Below are 17002 nucleotides of genomic sequence, written 5' to 3' on the forward strand. Positions count from 1 at the left end.
TCATGATGAGCTAGTCTCCTTGTATTATGTGGTTATAAACCCCAAGTTCCTTATGCTGTTCATTCATGTCCCTCACACACAAACACACACATACACATGTGCTCCGCAGGAGTGGTGAAAACTGTACAGAGTGTGCAGTTGTAGTCCCAGTAACCCTCCGACAGAGAGAAGTGGCTCCCTCCCTCCCTGATGAGAGGAATACTTCATTTAATAAAACGCATGGAGAGAGCAGGCTCTTTCGAAGGCACTTCTCTCTTGGCACTACTTCCATCAGACACCAGTCTTCCTCACTGTTGGCTGCCATCCCCTCCAAGCTGCATGGCGCTGCTCCAGGCATCTAGAGGCCTAATGCCATGGATAACAGCCATTCTCTATCCACGGACCCAGCACTCTTTTCCAGTTTATCATGGAAACACAGAGCCACCTGCAAGCCAGGGAGCTGTCTCCACTCTCTTTAGGAGGTGCTGGGAATGTGTCTATTAGATAGGCACCCTGGAACCTGAGACCCTTCGAGATACAAGGCAAATGGTGGTGAACTCGCAGTGGGTGTGTGTTCGCCCTCTCGAAAGGCACATCACTACTCCACTCAGCCTACCACCATGGGGTAGAGGGCTAACCAAAAGCACCAAAATGCAGAAAAAAGACTTTGAATGACAGAGTGCAGCAGAATCACATGACTGTGTGGTCACTTGGTGCCTAAGACTACATAGTGTAAGAAACATTGGGCCTATAACCACATCATGTGGGGAGTTTGGCGGCAAAACTACAGAGTGTGAGCAAGGTGGGCCCATACTACATAGTGGACAGTCTCAATAACATACTGGCAAACTTTCAATATAAAATACATTCAGTTGGGTCAATGTTGGTATAAGAGGTGGCCCAATTGAGCACCTCCGTTGATCCACCTAAATTGAAACCAATGGTCAGAAGAAAAGAGCACATGCATGCCCATCATCGTGGGTCTCAGGTCACACTTTAGTGAGAGACTGGCCTTGTTCAAGCTCATAAATGCCGCTGGGGGACCACAGCCACCAACCAGCCGCTGCTCCCAGTGACATCTATTTGTATGTGACACCGTCTTTTTAATTAACAAGTCCAATGCATTGGGTGAGTGGAAGTAAACAGCAAAGCTACAATCCTCCTGGTAAGCAAGGAATGTCTCCACCTTCTAATACAATATTTTGTATAGTAAGTGCACTTACAGTGGGCTTCCTAGCCCTGATGAGGAGCAAAAGCACTTAAGTGGATGGTGCATGTTACACAATGGGAGAAGCACATGGTTTAAACAATGTTGAGTTGCAGTATGGTCTGAGTTGAAGTACACTGGTGTTGTGGGTGAGTGGGATGAGTGGTGCCTGATGCTGTTTTAGGTGGCAGCGCCTATATGTAAAATGGTCTGAAGACAAACAAGAGATACAAAAGTGAAATTATACATTAATGAAATTGTTATTTAGGATCCAGCACGTCTCTATAGAGCGTGCTCAGAAAAGAAAAAAGGGGCAGCTCATGGCATGCACTTGCTACAGGCAAACAAGGCAAAATTAAATAATCTTCAGGTGATGCAAGAGGGAGCCTCAGACATTAACTTTAAACAGTACCTATGGTCAGGGATCTGAAGGCTGCATCTAGGAGCAACAAGCAGCAACTCACAGGCCTAAGCAGGAGAAAACCAGCAACACCCTTTACTTCATGGAGCAAAAGAAAAACTACCCATGTCTACACTGATTTCAGAGAGCTGAATAAAATGTACTAGAGTGTACATCCAGGGGTACGAGGACTGGGGCTGTGTGTGTAAAATGGAGACAGAGAGTCATGGAAAGCACTATAGAGTCTGTCAAGAAGCAAACGGGCACCAGTCCGCCACATACACTGATGTCAGACAGTCAGCCTAAAACCCTGCAGGGTCGACCCAGAAAGAAAGAGAGCAGGTCATGGCCTATATGATAAAGCAAACATCACAAATCATCTACAGAGTTCATATACTTTCTATAGGGCCCACCCTGAGATGAGAGAGATCCTGGGCATGCACTTCACATAGATTGCCCTTACAAATGATTTAAAGAGTTGGTTTGGCAGCAGCTAAGCATACCCTGCCACTGTACCCAGGAAGATTGCAGGAATATTCTATGCCCTTTAGAGTCCACCCGTAATCCATAGAAGGTGAACCCACCTGCAACCACAGACTGCAGATGGTCAGCGACCAAGTTTATGGTCTGGCATGCAGATCCGCAAGGAGAGATCAGACAAAATGGGACAAACAAATTTAGCAAGTCACAGATCAAGGGCTCTTTGATCAAATGCCAATACCTTCACATAATAGTCAGCCTTTTACGTTTTAGAAACTAGTAGTGTCTGTAGGAAAGTGCCCTTTTTGGCATGGTTATGCCCCACTTTTTGACTGAAATCTGATGCTAACTTGAATGAGTGTGTGCTGGGATCCTGCTATCCAGGCCCCCGCACCAGTGTTCTTTCCCTAAACTATACCTTTGCTTCCACAATTGGCGCACCCCTGGCACACAGTATCAGTAGTACCAAAGGCCCTGTGGCCAGGAAGGGCTGCAACATGTATTATGCCACCCTAAGGGACCCCTCACCAAACACATGCACACTGCCATTGTAGCTTGTGTGTGCTGGTGGGGAGAAAAAGGTAAAGTCAATATGGTATTCCTCTCTGGGTGCCATGTCCACAAACCACTACCTGTGGCATAGGTAAGTTACTCCTCTAGCAGGCCTTACAGCCCTAAGGCAGGGTGCACTTTACCACAGGTATGGGCACAGATGGATGAGCAATATGTCCCTACAGTGTCTAAGTCCATTCTCAGACATTGTAAGTGCAGTGTGGCCATGTTAAGTACATGGGCTGGGAGTCTGTCATTATGAACTTCACAGCTCCATGGTGGCTTCACTGAAGACTGGGAAGTTTGATATCAAACTTCTCAGCTCATTAAACCCACGCTGATGCCAGTGTTGGATTCATTGAAAAATGCACACAGAGGGGATCTCAGAGATGCCCCCTGTGTTGCACCCAATCCTCTAGTGCAGGGCTGACTGGTCTGTGCCAGCCTGCCACCACAGACAAGTTTCTGATCGCATGGGGTGAGAGTCTTTGTGCTCTCTGGGGTCAGGAACAAAGCCTGCTTTGTGTGTAGGTGCTTCCCTCCTCCCCCTGCAGGAATTGCAACACTTGGCAAAGAGCTTCAAAGCCTCCTGGCTCCTGGTACAATGTCTCAGGGCACTGGAGCTAGTGGGGATACCCGTCCCCGGTACCAGGCCCCACTTTTGGTGGCTCGTCCGGTGGGAAATTTTGTAAACACCAGGAGGAGTGTCCACCCCAGCTGGGACCACCCCTAGGGTGCCCAAAGCTGAGGGGAACCCCTTCTAGCAGGATCCTCCATCTTGCTTTGGAGGATATTAGCCAATAGGGTTAGAAATGTCCCCTCTCCCCAAAGGGAGTGGGCACAGGAAGGGTGTAGCCACCCTCAGGGTCAGTAGCCATTGGGGACTGCCCGCTGTTCCCTGTAACACCCCTAAATCTAGTATTTAGGGGCATTAGAGGCATCCCTGAACCTTGCTCTTCAGATTCCTGGTGACCTAACAAGAAGAAGAAGGACTGAAGAGCGACACTAGCAGAGAAGCCTCCAGATGACAACTGATTTGACATCAGCCCTACCGACCTGTCTGCAGCTTCAAAGAACCCTGCTACAAGAAGACGACTCATCCTGCAGGACCAGCAACCCCCAGAGGACTCCTGCCTAGCCAAGGACCAAGATATCTGGAGCACAGCAGCCCTGTCCACAAAGAAACCTCCAAGAGGGACTCCAGAGCTGCCCCAGAACCACGAGTCCTGCCCACTCTGCATCCGGTGCCCACAGCCCATGTCTAGGTGGCCAACTGGTCCAGAGGAGGTCCCCATGTGATTCCGACCTCAAGTCCATCCTGGGTTGACCCCTCCTGACCAACACTACAATGCCTGCACCCTAAAGCCAGAGGAGCCCCCTGACTGGCGCCGGTGAAGATTCCCCGATGCCCAAAGGTACCCCTGCACCCGCAGCCCCTGGCCTTGGGGGAACCCAACCAATGGTCCAGCAACATCCAGTGGGCTCTCTACCTACCTGTCCAGCATTTCGTTTTCTTCAGTCGACTCCCTGGACAACACCTGCAGCATCTTTGTGACCCCTGGGGTTCCCACATTGAAAAGCACCCGGCCTCCCCTGTGCCGCTGAGGGTGTGAGTTTGATGCTAGTCTGTGCCTCCCCCACCCCCCAGTGCTGATCTAATCTCCCCAGGTCTGTGCCCTGAGGTTGTGGGTACTTCCCTGCAAGCTGTTTCATTCTGAGCACCCTCTGTCTCCGTAGGATTCTATTGGGCGCCCAATGCCAGCTTCAACATCTCTGCACCCGACCGGCCCGTGTTGCTGGTGGTGCACTCCTGGTGTCTTCCTAAACTTTGCCCTGTGGACACCTTAACCCCTGAAGATTAGGATCTTAAGTCAAGTACTTACCTGTGAACTGTGCTGTTACTTTTCCTCCCTTTGGACTACATTGCTTTCTACAAGAAATTGAACTGTATCCACTTTTGAAACTGAAAACTATTACTTACCTGTAAACTGTTTTATCTGTGAATTCTAAACAAAGTGCATTTGATACTTGAAAGTGATACATTCTTGAAACTGTACTCACCTGCGACAAAGATTCTTCTGGTTGTAGGAATAAAGTAGCAAAGTATATTTTTGATACATAAAACAGTTGGCCTAGAGTCAGTCATTGACTGTGTGCCTCATCTCTTGCCTGTTTGTGTACAACAAATGCTTTGCACTACCCTCTGATAAGCCTAACTGCTTGACCACACTAAAACAAAAGAGAGCATTAGTATTATCTACTTTAGCCTCTGTAAATCTTCTGGGGATCCACTGGATTTTGTGCACACTATGCCTCTCTTTCGTATAGTATATACAGAGCCAGCTTCTTACAGTGCCATCCAGAGTTTTAAACATTGTCTACTAGTGTGGATACACTCAGGAGTGGCAGAGAGGAAGCCAGCTGCACACACTGAATAACAGTAGCCATCACGTGTGCTCTATAAAGTCCATCAAAGAGTAGCAAGTATGGAGGCAGGAGCAAGAATGCCCTTGAGTTGACTGCCTATGGGCAGCTGGGATAGATCACCTATCCTGTTCATTGAGGGGTGACAGTGCAGCCTGCCATCAAGTTCACCGAGTGTAGGCAATCAATATAAATGCTGTATATAATGCATGCAGGAGTAAGGGAGGAGCAGCTTTCAGCATGCATTGATTACAGAGTGACATTGAATGGGCTACAGTGCCCATACTTGAGGGTAGAAGAGCAGTTGCAGCATTAATTGGTTGCAGGCACCTGGGATAATATGCAGTGCCGGACTGGTCATAGCAAGCATCGGCCATTTCCCGGGGAGGCTGGAAGGGAGGGGGCTGGTTTTGCAGTGGTGGGGGCCGGTTTTGTTACTGGGGACTGGTTTTGCAGGAGTGCTGCAATATTGGTCTCTAGTAACAATAGCAGCATTGCTTCACACTTGCAAACCCCAAACCCGGCCAGGTGGCTGGTCTAACAAAGTTGCCCATGCTGCTTTGGGTTCCCAGTCTGGCCCTGATAGGTCCTGTAGGCTCCACCCAGGAGCAACATATGAGCAACCCATGGCAGTCACTGGTCCGAAGTATCCAGGATAAATGCCCTACTGACAGGCACACTGGACATATACAAATGCACTCATGTAACTGCAGTATTTTCAAAATAAATATGAATTCCCTTTTTCCACACAATCCTTCACCTGTTGCATAATTCCATTTTAACCAAAATAAATTGCTTTGATGTCAAACATATCGAGGGTTGTTAACTTTGAGGCCCACAGAGTGCAATGTCATTCCAGAAATTTAAGGAAAGATTATTGGTCAACTTCAGCTGTTTATTTCTATTATCAGCCAGAGGAGCAATGTTGAACAGGTACTGTAAACATCACTGTCTGATGAACTAGAGGGAGATAAAGACAACTTTAAACACGTAAGTGTATTTCAGAGTGGCTAGTATGGTTGCTTCATTGTTGAGATTTTTATTTTACATTCATATCACAAACACTACTCCATTGTAGGTAGCTTAATAAATTCAGCAGGGTGGACTGGAAAATCTATTTAATTGGGTCTTTAGCAGTATCCAGTGCGCAGGAGTTAGTCAAAAGGGAACATAACAATGTACACTTACAAGCGCCCATGATGATATGTCCTATGATAACCGCTGCATAGTAAGTGTGGGTTTACTATTCACACATCTGTAGTAAGATGTCTGGTAACTTTAAAAACTTTTTGTAGCTACTTGTTCTTACATACTAATGTCTAACTGTTTGTGTAGACTAGGACTAGGTGTGGGCCACCATAATTTGTACACTTTTTAAAAATTTCACGTTATGCTTGTTACGTAACATTCATTAAATTTCGCTATTATGCCACTTCATGTAATTGCAAGCCATTTGCTGTACAATTTACAGGCAATACACAGGAACAACAATAAACAAACCAATGGTGTTCACTGTGCTTTTGTTTAAATGCATCCTTCTGGCAAAAATGCACGAGGACAAATTTCGGAATATGTGACAGAACAACTAGGTCCTAAACAACTATAGCCTAAACCACTACTGCTAAACAACAAAAAAGTCTCTACAACTAAGTACTGAACAACTACTGTCTAAACAACAATTGTGCCTGAATAACAATTGCCTGAACTGCCTGAGTTGTTTAGGACCTAATTGTTGTTAAGACAGTAGTTGTTCAGTACTTAGTTGTAGAGACTTTTTAGTTGTTTAGCGGTAGTGGTTCAGGCAAGTAGTGGTTTAGACCTAGTTGTTCAGGATGTTTCCCCAAATTTCATACAAAAAAATAGCAGAGAATTGTTTGGTTGCAATTTGCATAATTATGAGTAATTTCATATCATTTTGCCAAAATTTTGTGTAATAGTGCGAAAAGAAATTCTGCAGATTTCACACACTTTTAGTGTGGCCCCTCCCGTAGGAGCCCTCTGCAGTGAAATATGCGCAGGCTGCTTTGAGGTGCGCAGGCAACCTTTTGTGAACTATGCAAAAAGATGTCTGACCTTTCTCTCCCTCTTTTTTTCTTCCCAGTTTCCTTCCAAGTGGTTGTGAAAGGGAATGGATTCCGCCATGCACGCAATGTGGATCGCGTCCTGTGCAGTTTCAAGATTAATGAGACGGTTACTCTCAGTAAGCTTATATCTCAATTTGCTTCTCTGTTGATTTTTTAACAGGCTGGTTGGAATTTTTTTAAGTGAGGAGCAGCAGAGGCAGGACGCTAAATTAATCTCTTGCTAGTCTTTGCACTTAGACCTCTGGTATCCACCTGTGCGCAAAAGTCTTCGATGTCTGACAAAGCTCCTGAAATAAGGCATTTGACGCATCCAAAGAGGCTCATGACACAAACATCACAAAATGCATGCATCCGCCATGAGATATACATGGGCATCAGCTGCCATTTTAGAATGGGCTTCCTTTAATGGAAAATTATTTCCAGGATTGTTGTGCATGCCATTGCTTACAAAGATTGGCAAAGCCAACAGCTCGAAATTTAAATGCTGAAATCTATTGGCTTTTTTGTTAAGTGTAGCACCATGCTTGCAGAGACTATAAAATTGAATGCTACATATACTATTACAAGATTTACTTTTAATAACATCCATGTTCTCATCTGCAGACCAGTGGATCTGACTGAATAAAAGCCACACTCGTGTTGCCAGTGTGGAAAGCTCACAACAGAAATTATGTACCAAAATTCAGAAGAGGGCTGCTGCAAGATCAGGCCTTAGGCTACGTTATGACGTATATTTGTAAAGCGCACAGTCCCCCGCGAGGGCTCACTAAAGATAAAAATGTGGCCCAAGGAAAGTAAAAAGTTTAGGAAATCAAACTGAGTAGCTGGAATTAACTACAGGCCAGGTGGTTCTTTTTATTGACACAATACATTTCCCAGCTGTGCTCTTTTAACATTCATGCTGCATTGTATGATGCTGTTTTTTGTGCTGGAGGATTGCTTTATAATAAAAGACATCCATAAATTATCCCTTTGCAGCTAGAACAATTGTTAGATAAAGCATTGCTCTCAAGAGTACTAAAGTAGTTTTGTTTGCCTAAGGAGGCCTTTCTATACCTTTTGAAACAAAGAGAGTGTAAATGGGCGACTGCTAGGAGCCATCTTGAGGGTGGGATGGTGTGTTGCGGGTGAGCAGTATAATCACTGAAATAAAATTAAAAAGATTGACACCTTCACGCAATTAACTATTTAGGGTCTGTATTGTTCACTGTTGCGTTGGATAAAGAGGTAGATTCAATAGGAATTAGCACCAGTAAAACTGTATTGTGAAGCAATTTAGAGTTAGTGGAACACGTTTTTCCTAGAAACGTGAACATGGTAATGTAAAGTAATAATTTTAATTTACCAAACATAGGGGCCTATTTGCAAGCCGTTGCTTCGCCGTAGCGTCACTTTTTTTTGAGGTTGTAGTGGTGCAAGCATCCCATAAAGGCCACATTTTCAAACTGGTGCAATGGGACCATTGCACCAGTTTGTAAAGCCATGTGCCACATTATACCTGCGCCAGGTATTATGTATGCAGGGTGGACATTCCCAGAGTAAAAGCCGCGCAGAACTGGCAAAGTGAAATTTACCACATTTCACTGCGTAGTTCTGCGACTTCACTATGTCAAAACTTGAAAGCCTGCTCAGAGCAGGTGTTACACTGACGCAGGGCTTTTTAACATGGGCGCCTTCGAAGCATTGCTGGAGTAGCATTATGTTTTTATGACGCTAGTCCAGCAATGCGTCAGCTTAGCACCACAGATGCGTCAGAATTTCTGACTGTGAAATCGTGAGCCATGGAGCACTGTATCATAAATGCAGCACTACCGTAGCGTCTCCAAGGGCTCCAGGGCTGGCGCAAGAAAACTAGTGCATCAATTTCAGTGTGCTAGTTACTTGTAAATGAGGCCCTAAGAATTTCATTCAGTTGCAAAATGTGCCCAAGTACTTGGTTTACTACTTAGTTTCCATTCTTAGACTGTAAAAAGCTAATAACTTGTAACATATCAGCTGTTGCTGTTCTTTTAGGAAATAGATTACGTAATTCCTTGAACTTCCTCTTACAACACTGGTAGAATAAAACTTATCATGGGAAATCTTTTCAACTGAGTGTTATCTATGGTGAAAAACTAATTTGTGAAGGCCAGGCAAATCAATTTAACATACTAGAAGATTAATTTGACTGATGAGCCATGTGTCCTGAGATCCACGAGGCACAACAGTCCACTTCAGACATTAAAAAATATATTTTTAAGAAATGTAGCCTATGGCAAAACATGGGTTTGGAGATTATAATTGTTAGAAATTGAGTCTCTACTTGGCAGAGATATGCACCCTATCCAAGTAGGGACAACAAGCCTAGTCAGGGTAAGTCAGTTACACACAATAAATTAACCTGTGCTTACCCTCTGGTAGCTTGACACAGAGTAGGCATGCAATGTGTAAAGTATTTGTGCAACACTTAAGACAGTAAAGTCATAAAAACACCACACAAAAACAACCCACACCAAGTTAGAGAAATAGATCTTAATTGTATGAACAAAAATGATAAAAATCCAATTAGAAGTTGAGATATGAATTTTTAAAGAATATCTGATAATATAGTGCTTAGAAACTCAAAGTGGCAACCTCAGCTATCTAGTTGCGCTAGACCGGGTAAATCCAAAAGTTCAGGCCAACCGCAATGGAGCGCGGGCTGGCTACAGGGACCAACCTTGTTCCTCTGAAACAGTCCCTAGTGTGGAGGGATGCGTCGATATTGGTTCTCCGATGCGAGGAGCAGGGGAGATGATGCAAAGGCGATGTGTCAGTTCTGATCTGCACAGTCTGGGATGCGTCATCATCAAGCCTCGCAGTTGTTGTTGTGATGTCCTTGAGGTATGGTGCAGAACCTTTTACAGTAAAGGCAATGTGTCGTTGCAAACCACCCAGCCGGTGATGTGTCCGGGCTGGAAGTGATGCAACAATTCCAAGCAATGCAGTGGGTGCTGCGATGTCCTCGTTCTCAGTGCCAGCAACTATGCATCAGCATTGAGGAAAGATGTGGTGGTTCTGATCAGCGCAGTGACAAAGATGCGTGGATTTCTGTCGAAGACAGCTACAGAACTCACTTCCAAGGGCCCAGAACTGGATTGGCCATTTGGCAGGGTAGAACTCACAGTTGGGAGAGTCCAGAAGCTGTAGTAGAGTTGGATGAACTCTTTGATTTCCCTGAGACTTCAGAACAGGAGACAAGCCAGCAAACCCTTGGTGTCACTTTGGTTCTGCAGATGATTTGGGTTCAGTTCTTCTCACCCGGGCAAGGAGGGCAGCAGACAGCAGGTCAACACAAGCAAGAAAGCAGTCCTTCCAGGACAGCAGTCCAGCAGAGTAGCAGTCCTGGTAGCAGCACAGCAGAGCAGGCACAGCAGTCCTTTTTCCTGGCACAGTATCCACAGGTCCAGAAGTGTACTGATTTGGTAGGGTCAGAAGTCCAGTTCTTATTCCCTTTGGTGTCTTTGAAGTGGGGTGACTCTTCAAAGAGGGGCTTTGAAGCACACACAGGCACTCCCTTTCCTACCCAGGCACCAAACACTCTACAGGGGGAGGGAGGCATAGAGCTCTTTGTGTGGGGACATGCACAGCCCCATTCAGGTGCAAGTGTCAGCTTCTCCCTCCCATTCTGCCTAGAAAGGCCCATCAGCCTGATGATGGTCCATCAGGATGTAAATAGCCCAACAGGATTGCCTCAGCTCCCTGTGTGTGTACTATCTATAGGGAATGCACAAAGCCCAGCTGTCACCTCACCCAGACGTGTATTTTAAGCCAGGCAGCAGAAAAATGTACTATTTTTAAAGCTGTAACCTTAAATCCAACTTTACCATTAGGGAAAATGTACTATTATAAGTTTATAGGTACCAAACACAACAGTCCTGCTCCTTCTTAATCAGGAATGACACTTAATGAATATATTAGGGTCATCCCTGTATTATCCTTTGAGAGGGGTATGCTTCACAATAGTGAAAAACAAATTTGGGAGGTTTTTTCTGCTACTACAACATGTAAAACAAAAAAATATACATCCTGCCGTTTACTTGCACCACACCTTGCCCTTATGGGCTACCTAGGGCCTATATTAGGGGTGTCTTATGTGTAATAAAAGGGGGGCTTAAGGCTTGGCAAGGGGTTTCAATGCCATGTCAACATGGCAGTGAAACTGCACATACCTGCTTTGCAGTGGCAGGCCTGAGATGTTTAAAGGATTACGTAAGTGGATGGCACAATCAGTGCTGCAGGCCCACTAGTAGCATTTAATTTACAGGCCCTGAGCACATGTAGTGCACTCTACTAGGGACTAATAAGTACATTAAATATGGCAGTTGTGGGTACACTAATGTTACCATACTTTAGCTCTGGTTCTCAGTGGTAAAGTGCCAAGAGTCCTAAGGCCAACAACATGATTTCAGCAAAAAGTGGAGGGAACAAGGCAACATATTTGGGGATGACCCTGCAGAGAGGGTCTTTTCCAGCAACAGTAACTTTTTATAAAGGAACTGGTTGCCAGAAAATAATATTTTCCTGTAATTGCAAATACCCTTTTAACACTCTATGCTTCGAGGCGCACCCCATTTAAAAAAAATAGATATGGAACCTCAGTTGGTCAAAATAGAGTATAAAGTAAACTTTGGCATCCCAAAGAAATAACATATTGTGTTGTCATGATATCCATAAAATTAGTTTACTACTGGTGAGTTTCAGCATTTCAAAACTACATTGTGTCGGTGTACATCACACATTTTTTTCCTGCTTGCAAGAGACCACTGCCTCAGTAGCACTTGAACTACAATCAGCAGCACTTGAAATACAGGCAGTATCCCCGTCAAATAATCCATAATAATTTATAACATAGTAAATAGTTCATAGGTAAGTAGTATTTTTTTGCTTACTTTGTTTGAATGTTACTTCGACGTCTGTGAATGGCGAATGCACTTTGACCACTGTGCAATCATATCTAGCAATTACCATGTGATAGTTTGATCTCTTCTGCTCCTGGGATTCAATTTCTGGCATTTGGGTGCCTCTGGTTTTAAATGCAGCACCTTCCATTGCAATTTCTTTTTCTTTTATTTTTTTTCAGCTCAGACTTTCAAGTTAGTATAATATATTCTGTTTCATCTCTTGGTGAGTGTTTCATATATTCTGGTTTAGTCTGTTTCTGGGAACACATTCGCAGAGATTAGTGTATTGTACTTTTGAGGCTAATGTCAAAGATTCTGTTCTTGTCCTCTTGGAAATCATCTCTCAAATGTTGGTTACTTTCCCTGTGAAAAGTGCCCAAAATTATGGCTTAATCCTTTCTGTGGCTCACTAAATGCAATTTGGGTTTGCTTTTCACATGTGATTCAGTTCATAGGTTTGGCTGTCTACTTTATACATGGGTTTATGTCTTATTCTCTTTGAGTTAACGTCTATAGCTATTTTCTCACTTTGAGATTCATGCCTCAGATTAGAACGTATTATTTTTTATAGCTCAATGTATACATTTGGATTTTTACTGTGCCAGATTTAGATTGTAGGGAATTCGTTTTTTTGTGTAGTATGCCAGGTAGTTTTGCATCTATGCCTCTGAATTACTTGCATAAGATTCACTCTTAGCATTGTAAAACTGCTAAACAGCCCTCAGTGAATATGCTGTGGCACAGAAACATGGTGAACTACTGGTATGTTACCCCCGTTTTGTTTAGGTCACATGTGACAGATCTCTCAAGACCCAAAAGGCAAATCCAGCATTTTCAGACAAAAAAAAAGGTCTGATTTTTAGAGCTGAGCGTGCAAGCGCTCTGTCCTGTTGTTATCTCTTTGCGGGTTTGTAACCATGCCCATCAGTTTGGTTGGTTTGTGGGCTTGCCTTTTAAATTTCACTTGACTTGATTAGTGAAAGGCATGCATACGTCATGCCTTTTCCGGTGTTTAGCCCTCCGCAAGCGCATCAGCCAACTACTGAAAACATACGAGGATCCGTGTTTTCTGTTTGGTTTTTGGACCACTTTTTCTTTTTATTTCATAGGCAGCGCGATCTCACTGGGCAGTAGTCAAGTGCTTTGCATGACATCGACCCTGTTACATAGATAATTGCACTTTTGCCAGTTACATAGATAATTGCACTTTTGCCGATTACATGGAAAATTGCACTTTTGCCGTTACATGAACAATTGCACTTTTGCCGTTACATGAATAATTACACTTTTTCCGAAAAACATGGATAATTGCACTTTTCCTGATATGTTTCACTGCGAGCGAACTTCTGTTTCCTTTTCTGCATCTCCTTCACGCTAATGGTGACTGTCGTCTCGCTTATGTGAAACTGTTTTACTTTTAATTTTCAGTTTATGTGGCAAGAAAAGTCCAGTTAGGAGTTTACAACGCTAATAGCTCTAACTTGAGCAAACGCGAGACCCATTGAGTTGCAGATGCTTGTTTTACATTCCACCCTCAATGAGTTAAACTTTAGTGGAAGGGAGTGTTTACATTGAGACAAAACTATCAGAGAATCAGTTATTCACAGGTGGCATATGTAGAGCCTTGCCCGACAAAGGTCCTCACTCAAATAGAGGGCTGTTTGGGACTTCACCTGTAATGGATCTTGGGTATGAAACTGAGAGGCACTATAGATATTACAGCACTAATAATGCTATGTAATATTAAAAGCAATGTGGCTCTGTTGACGATATGCCAAAGATATAAGATATGCAGTGACTCCACAAGACCAGAAAGAAGTAGAGTTCCTGAAAATTACCTCTCAAGTTTATGACTCCATTGGAAGAGACAGCCAGGGTACAAAGTCACAGAAGATCCATTTCAAATCAAAACATGAGCTAAAAATGAGCCAGAAGGATAAAAGGCAGATGCACAGCATTACCCAGGGATGGTGTTAGCATGGCACAACAAGGAGGAATACTTTTATTCCTCCTCGGTTTTTGCTTTTTCCATGTTGACTGCATTCTGCAGCACACTTAGAAAGAGCAAAAGGCCATGAATGGTTGTTTATGTGCAGGAAGGTACTCCTTCCTGCACATAAACAATCACTCAAAAATGACGATTTGGTACTTCTATGAGTGCTGCATTCTGTAGCACACATAGAAGTGCCAAATCACCATTAATATGCCTGCTGCAAATAACACATCTGTATTTTATGTGGGTAGCTGATTGGATTAGCAAAGTCAGCCTTTACCAGCATGTTAAAACAAATTAAATGTATGTGAGACATGGGCTATGGCGAGATGAGGAACACTTTTGTTGGGTGGTAGTGAGGGAATTCAAGGAAGAGGTCATGGGAATTGTGGGGGCCCAAAAAGAATGTTGCACCGGGCACCACCAGCACTAAAGCCGGCCATGGATGTGCCCACATACACACTTACACCAACACTCACACACACAAACACCATCATAACTTGAAGTCAGTTTGAGTTATTGTAGTTTTCTTTTACAGCATATGAGTTTAAATATAGTTAGAGAAGCAGCAGATTTAAGCAAATCCATTAATTTTAAGTTGTTGATCATTGGGGCTACACAGATAAAGGTAATGGTAGGACCAAAGTGACCTTTCATCTATATTACATGTATATACATATTTATATTTTGCTGCTTCTTATGCTGATCTGATATTTTACATGCATTTTATTAAACATAAAATTACTGCATATGTTTCTCCTCCATCGTTGTTCTGTACCATTTGGTATATTGCCAGATAGTTAGTTTTCCTAGTAGGCCATGTTGAAAAACAAAAGTGAAAAATGACCCAGCTTGATTTTCAATAATATTTTCCACCTCTCCAGTCACAGTGCAGGTGGCAAAGTGAGCCAAGAGAAAACCCTGGTAATCCCCAGGAGATGCACCAAAGGGAACCCGTTCTTTAATCTGTCTAACATAATGCTTTCCAAGCTGGCTATTAGCACGAGTGTCCCTCAACTCCAGAGTATTGTAGTTGAGGATCCCAGAATTCATGAAAAAATAAGGCATTCTGTTAACAGCACAGAATTGTTTTGGTCAGGAGCCAGAGATTCTGGCATCTGTTCTCTCTAATGCTCGTTGTGACTGTTAAATGTATGCAAAACTACAGTGTGGTGATGTCAGTGTTGGAGCTGATAGGTAGATTTGAGGCCAAACATCTGTAAATCTCTAGGGGTTAGAGCTTGAAATTTCAATTAAATATAGGTTAAGGCTTTATGGCAGTCGTGCAGAAATAGAGTGGTGCCTTTTTTATGTTTTTGCGTATTAACGATATTAATTGAAAATGCTTTTTTTAAAGTGACACTAAGATTCAAGAAATAAAAGGACACATGCTCGCACCTTCTCCAGATCAGCCCCCAGAATTTGAAACTCTCTTCCTCCTGAGATTTGGACTAACCCTTCCACACGGATGTTCAAGAAGGAAGTCAAAGCGATTCTGATGAACAGATTACAAACATGCTGAAACTCCCCCTAGTATGAGACAACAATGAATTTGTAAATTACCACTCCTGACAAAAATGGCCGCAAATCCTGTCTTCTGCGTGTTACTTTTCCCATCCACAGTGACTTCTTCCCCCTCTCCAATGACCTCAATGAACATGGGTAAGTTTCCTGTTCAGACCCCTCCTATCTGCTCCACGGTCGGTAGTCTGACGTCGCATTTGACGGGCAGGCGCGTGTTACTATATCTTTGCTATGTTTACAGTGCTTTTGTCTTTGTTACGCTTTTTGTTTGTCTTTTATAGTTACAGCGCCTTGATACCCTTGGGTTATATTGGTGCTTCATAACACTCTTTTACATAAATAAAAGTAAATAGTCTACTAAGAAAGTATACTAACCTATGTTTAAAAAAAACTACAAGTTCCACGTGCGGACATTATAGTTTGGATGCAAAACCTATTAATCACTGAAATGTGACACTTAATATAAGGCGGACAAACGGTGCACAGACCATGAAAACGCTGCAGGACCCTAGACACGGTGGAAGCTCTCTCTTACGGGAACCTAATCTAGTCTAGTCTAACCTGATTCGACCTAATCTAATTTATAGTAACCTAGCCCCTTTCCCCAAGTACACTGCTTATAACTTCACACAAGGCGCACCCTCACCTAACCCACCAATCAACTGCTCATGAATTCACTCGAGAAGCACTGTGCAACAGCACACACACAACACACAAAGACACACACACACACACATATATCTGTGGCACAATTAAGGTGATTGTTTTCTCCTGCTGTTCCTCATTATTTCTTCTGCCAGATGTGCATCTACATGTCACCAGCATTCATCTGGAACCTCAGGCAAGGGTTTTACATGTTAAAGACATGGGTGAGAGCGATCTGTGAGACTCTTCAGCATATGGCCTTGGTCGTGGAGTTGAAAAAGCCAATTCTAATGTAGAATCTCCGAATCGGTAGATCTTAAATTGGGTAACAGTTGGTCAAGACCTTAGGGTCTGCAGATGTGTTTTGTTTAGTGGAGGGCTATTGTTAGATGTTTCAGGCTTCTTTGAGCTGCTTTGAGAATAAAGGAGAGAATACTCAGATCTATAACTTTCAATGCTACAGCATTAATGTTTTACTTAATCTGTGTTACTGCACAAGATTCAAGAGGGATGTTTGATGCATTTGTCTTCTGTGATCATAAGATGACCTCACTATGGCATATGAGTGCAGAACGTTGACATATACCCACCACTCTTGTGCATATGATGACTGCACGTAGGCCTATTAAGACAGGATTTGGCCATGGGATGTTTGTGCTTAGGCATTGTATGGCATATACGGCCATATGTGTATGTATAATTGTTTTCTAGAACTGCGGCTTGTGACAGATTTCTTCTATGGTACACTGAAAACATTAAAACCTGGTAGCTTTTAAAGAGTATTCTACAACT

The 17002-nt window shown here is 43.4% G+C and overlaps 1 protein-coding gene across 1 annotated transcript in view; it reads left to right on the forward strand.

The window, feature by feature from the left end:
- Positions 1-17002, forward strand: part of ANTXR1 (ANTXR cell adhesion molecule 1) — a 398881-nt gene that overhangs the window by 182112 nt on the left and 199767 nt on the right. The window contains exon 10 of the mRNA XM_069214185.1: positions 7144-7242. Coding sequence (XP_069070286.1) covers positions 7144-7242 — 99 coding nt within the window. The remainder of the gene's footprint in view (positions 1-7143; positions 7243-17002) is intronic.

The sequence above is a fragment of the Pleurodeles waltl genome, chromosome 11 (assembly GCF_031143425.1).
Source record: "Pleurodeles waltl isolate 20211129_DDA chromosome 11, aPleWal1.hap1.20221129, whole genome shotgun sequence".
Classification (NCBI taxonomy): Eukaryota; Metazoa; Chordata; class Amphibia; order Caudata; family Salamandridae; genus Pleurodeles; species Pleurodeles waltl.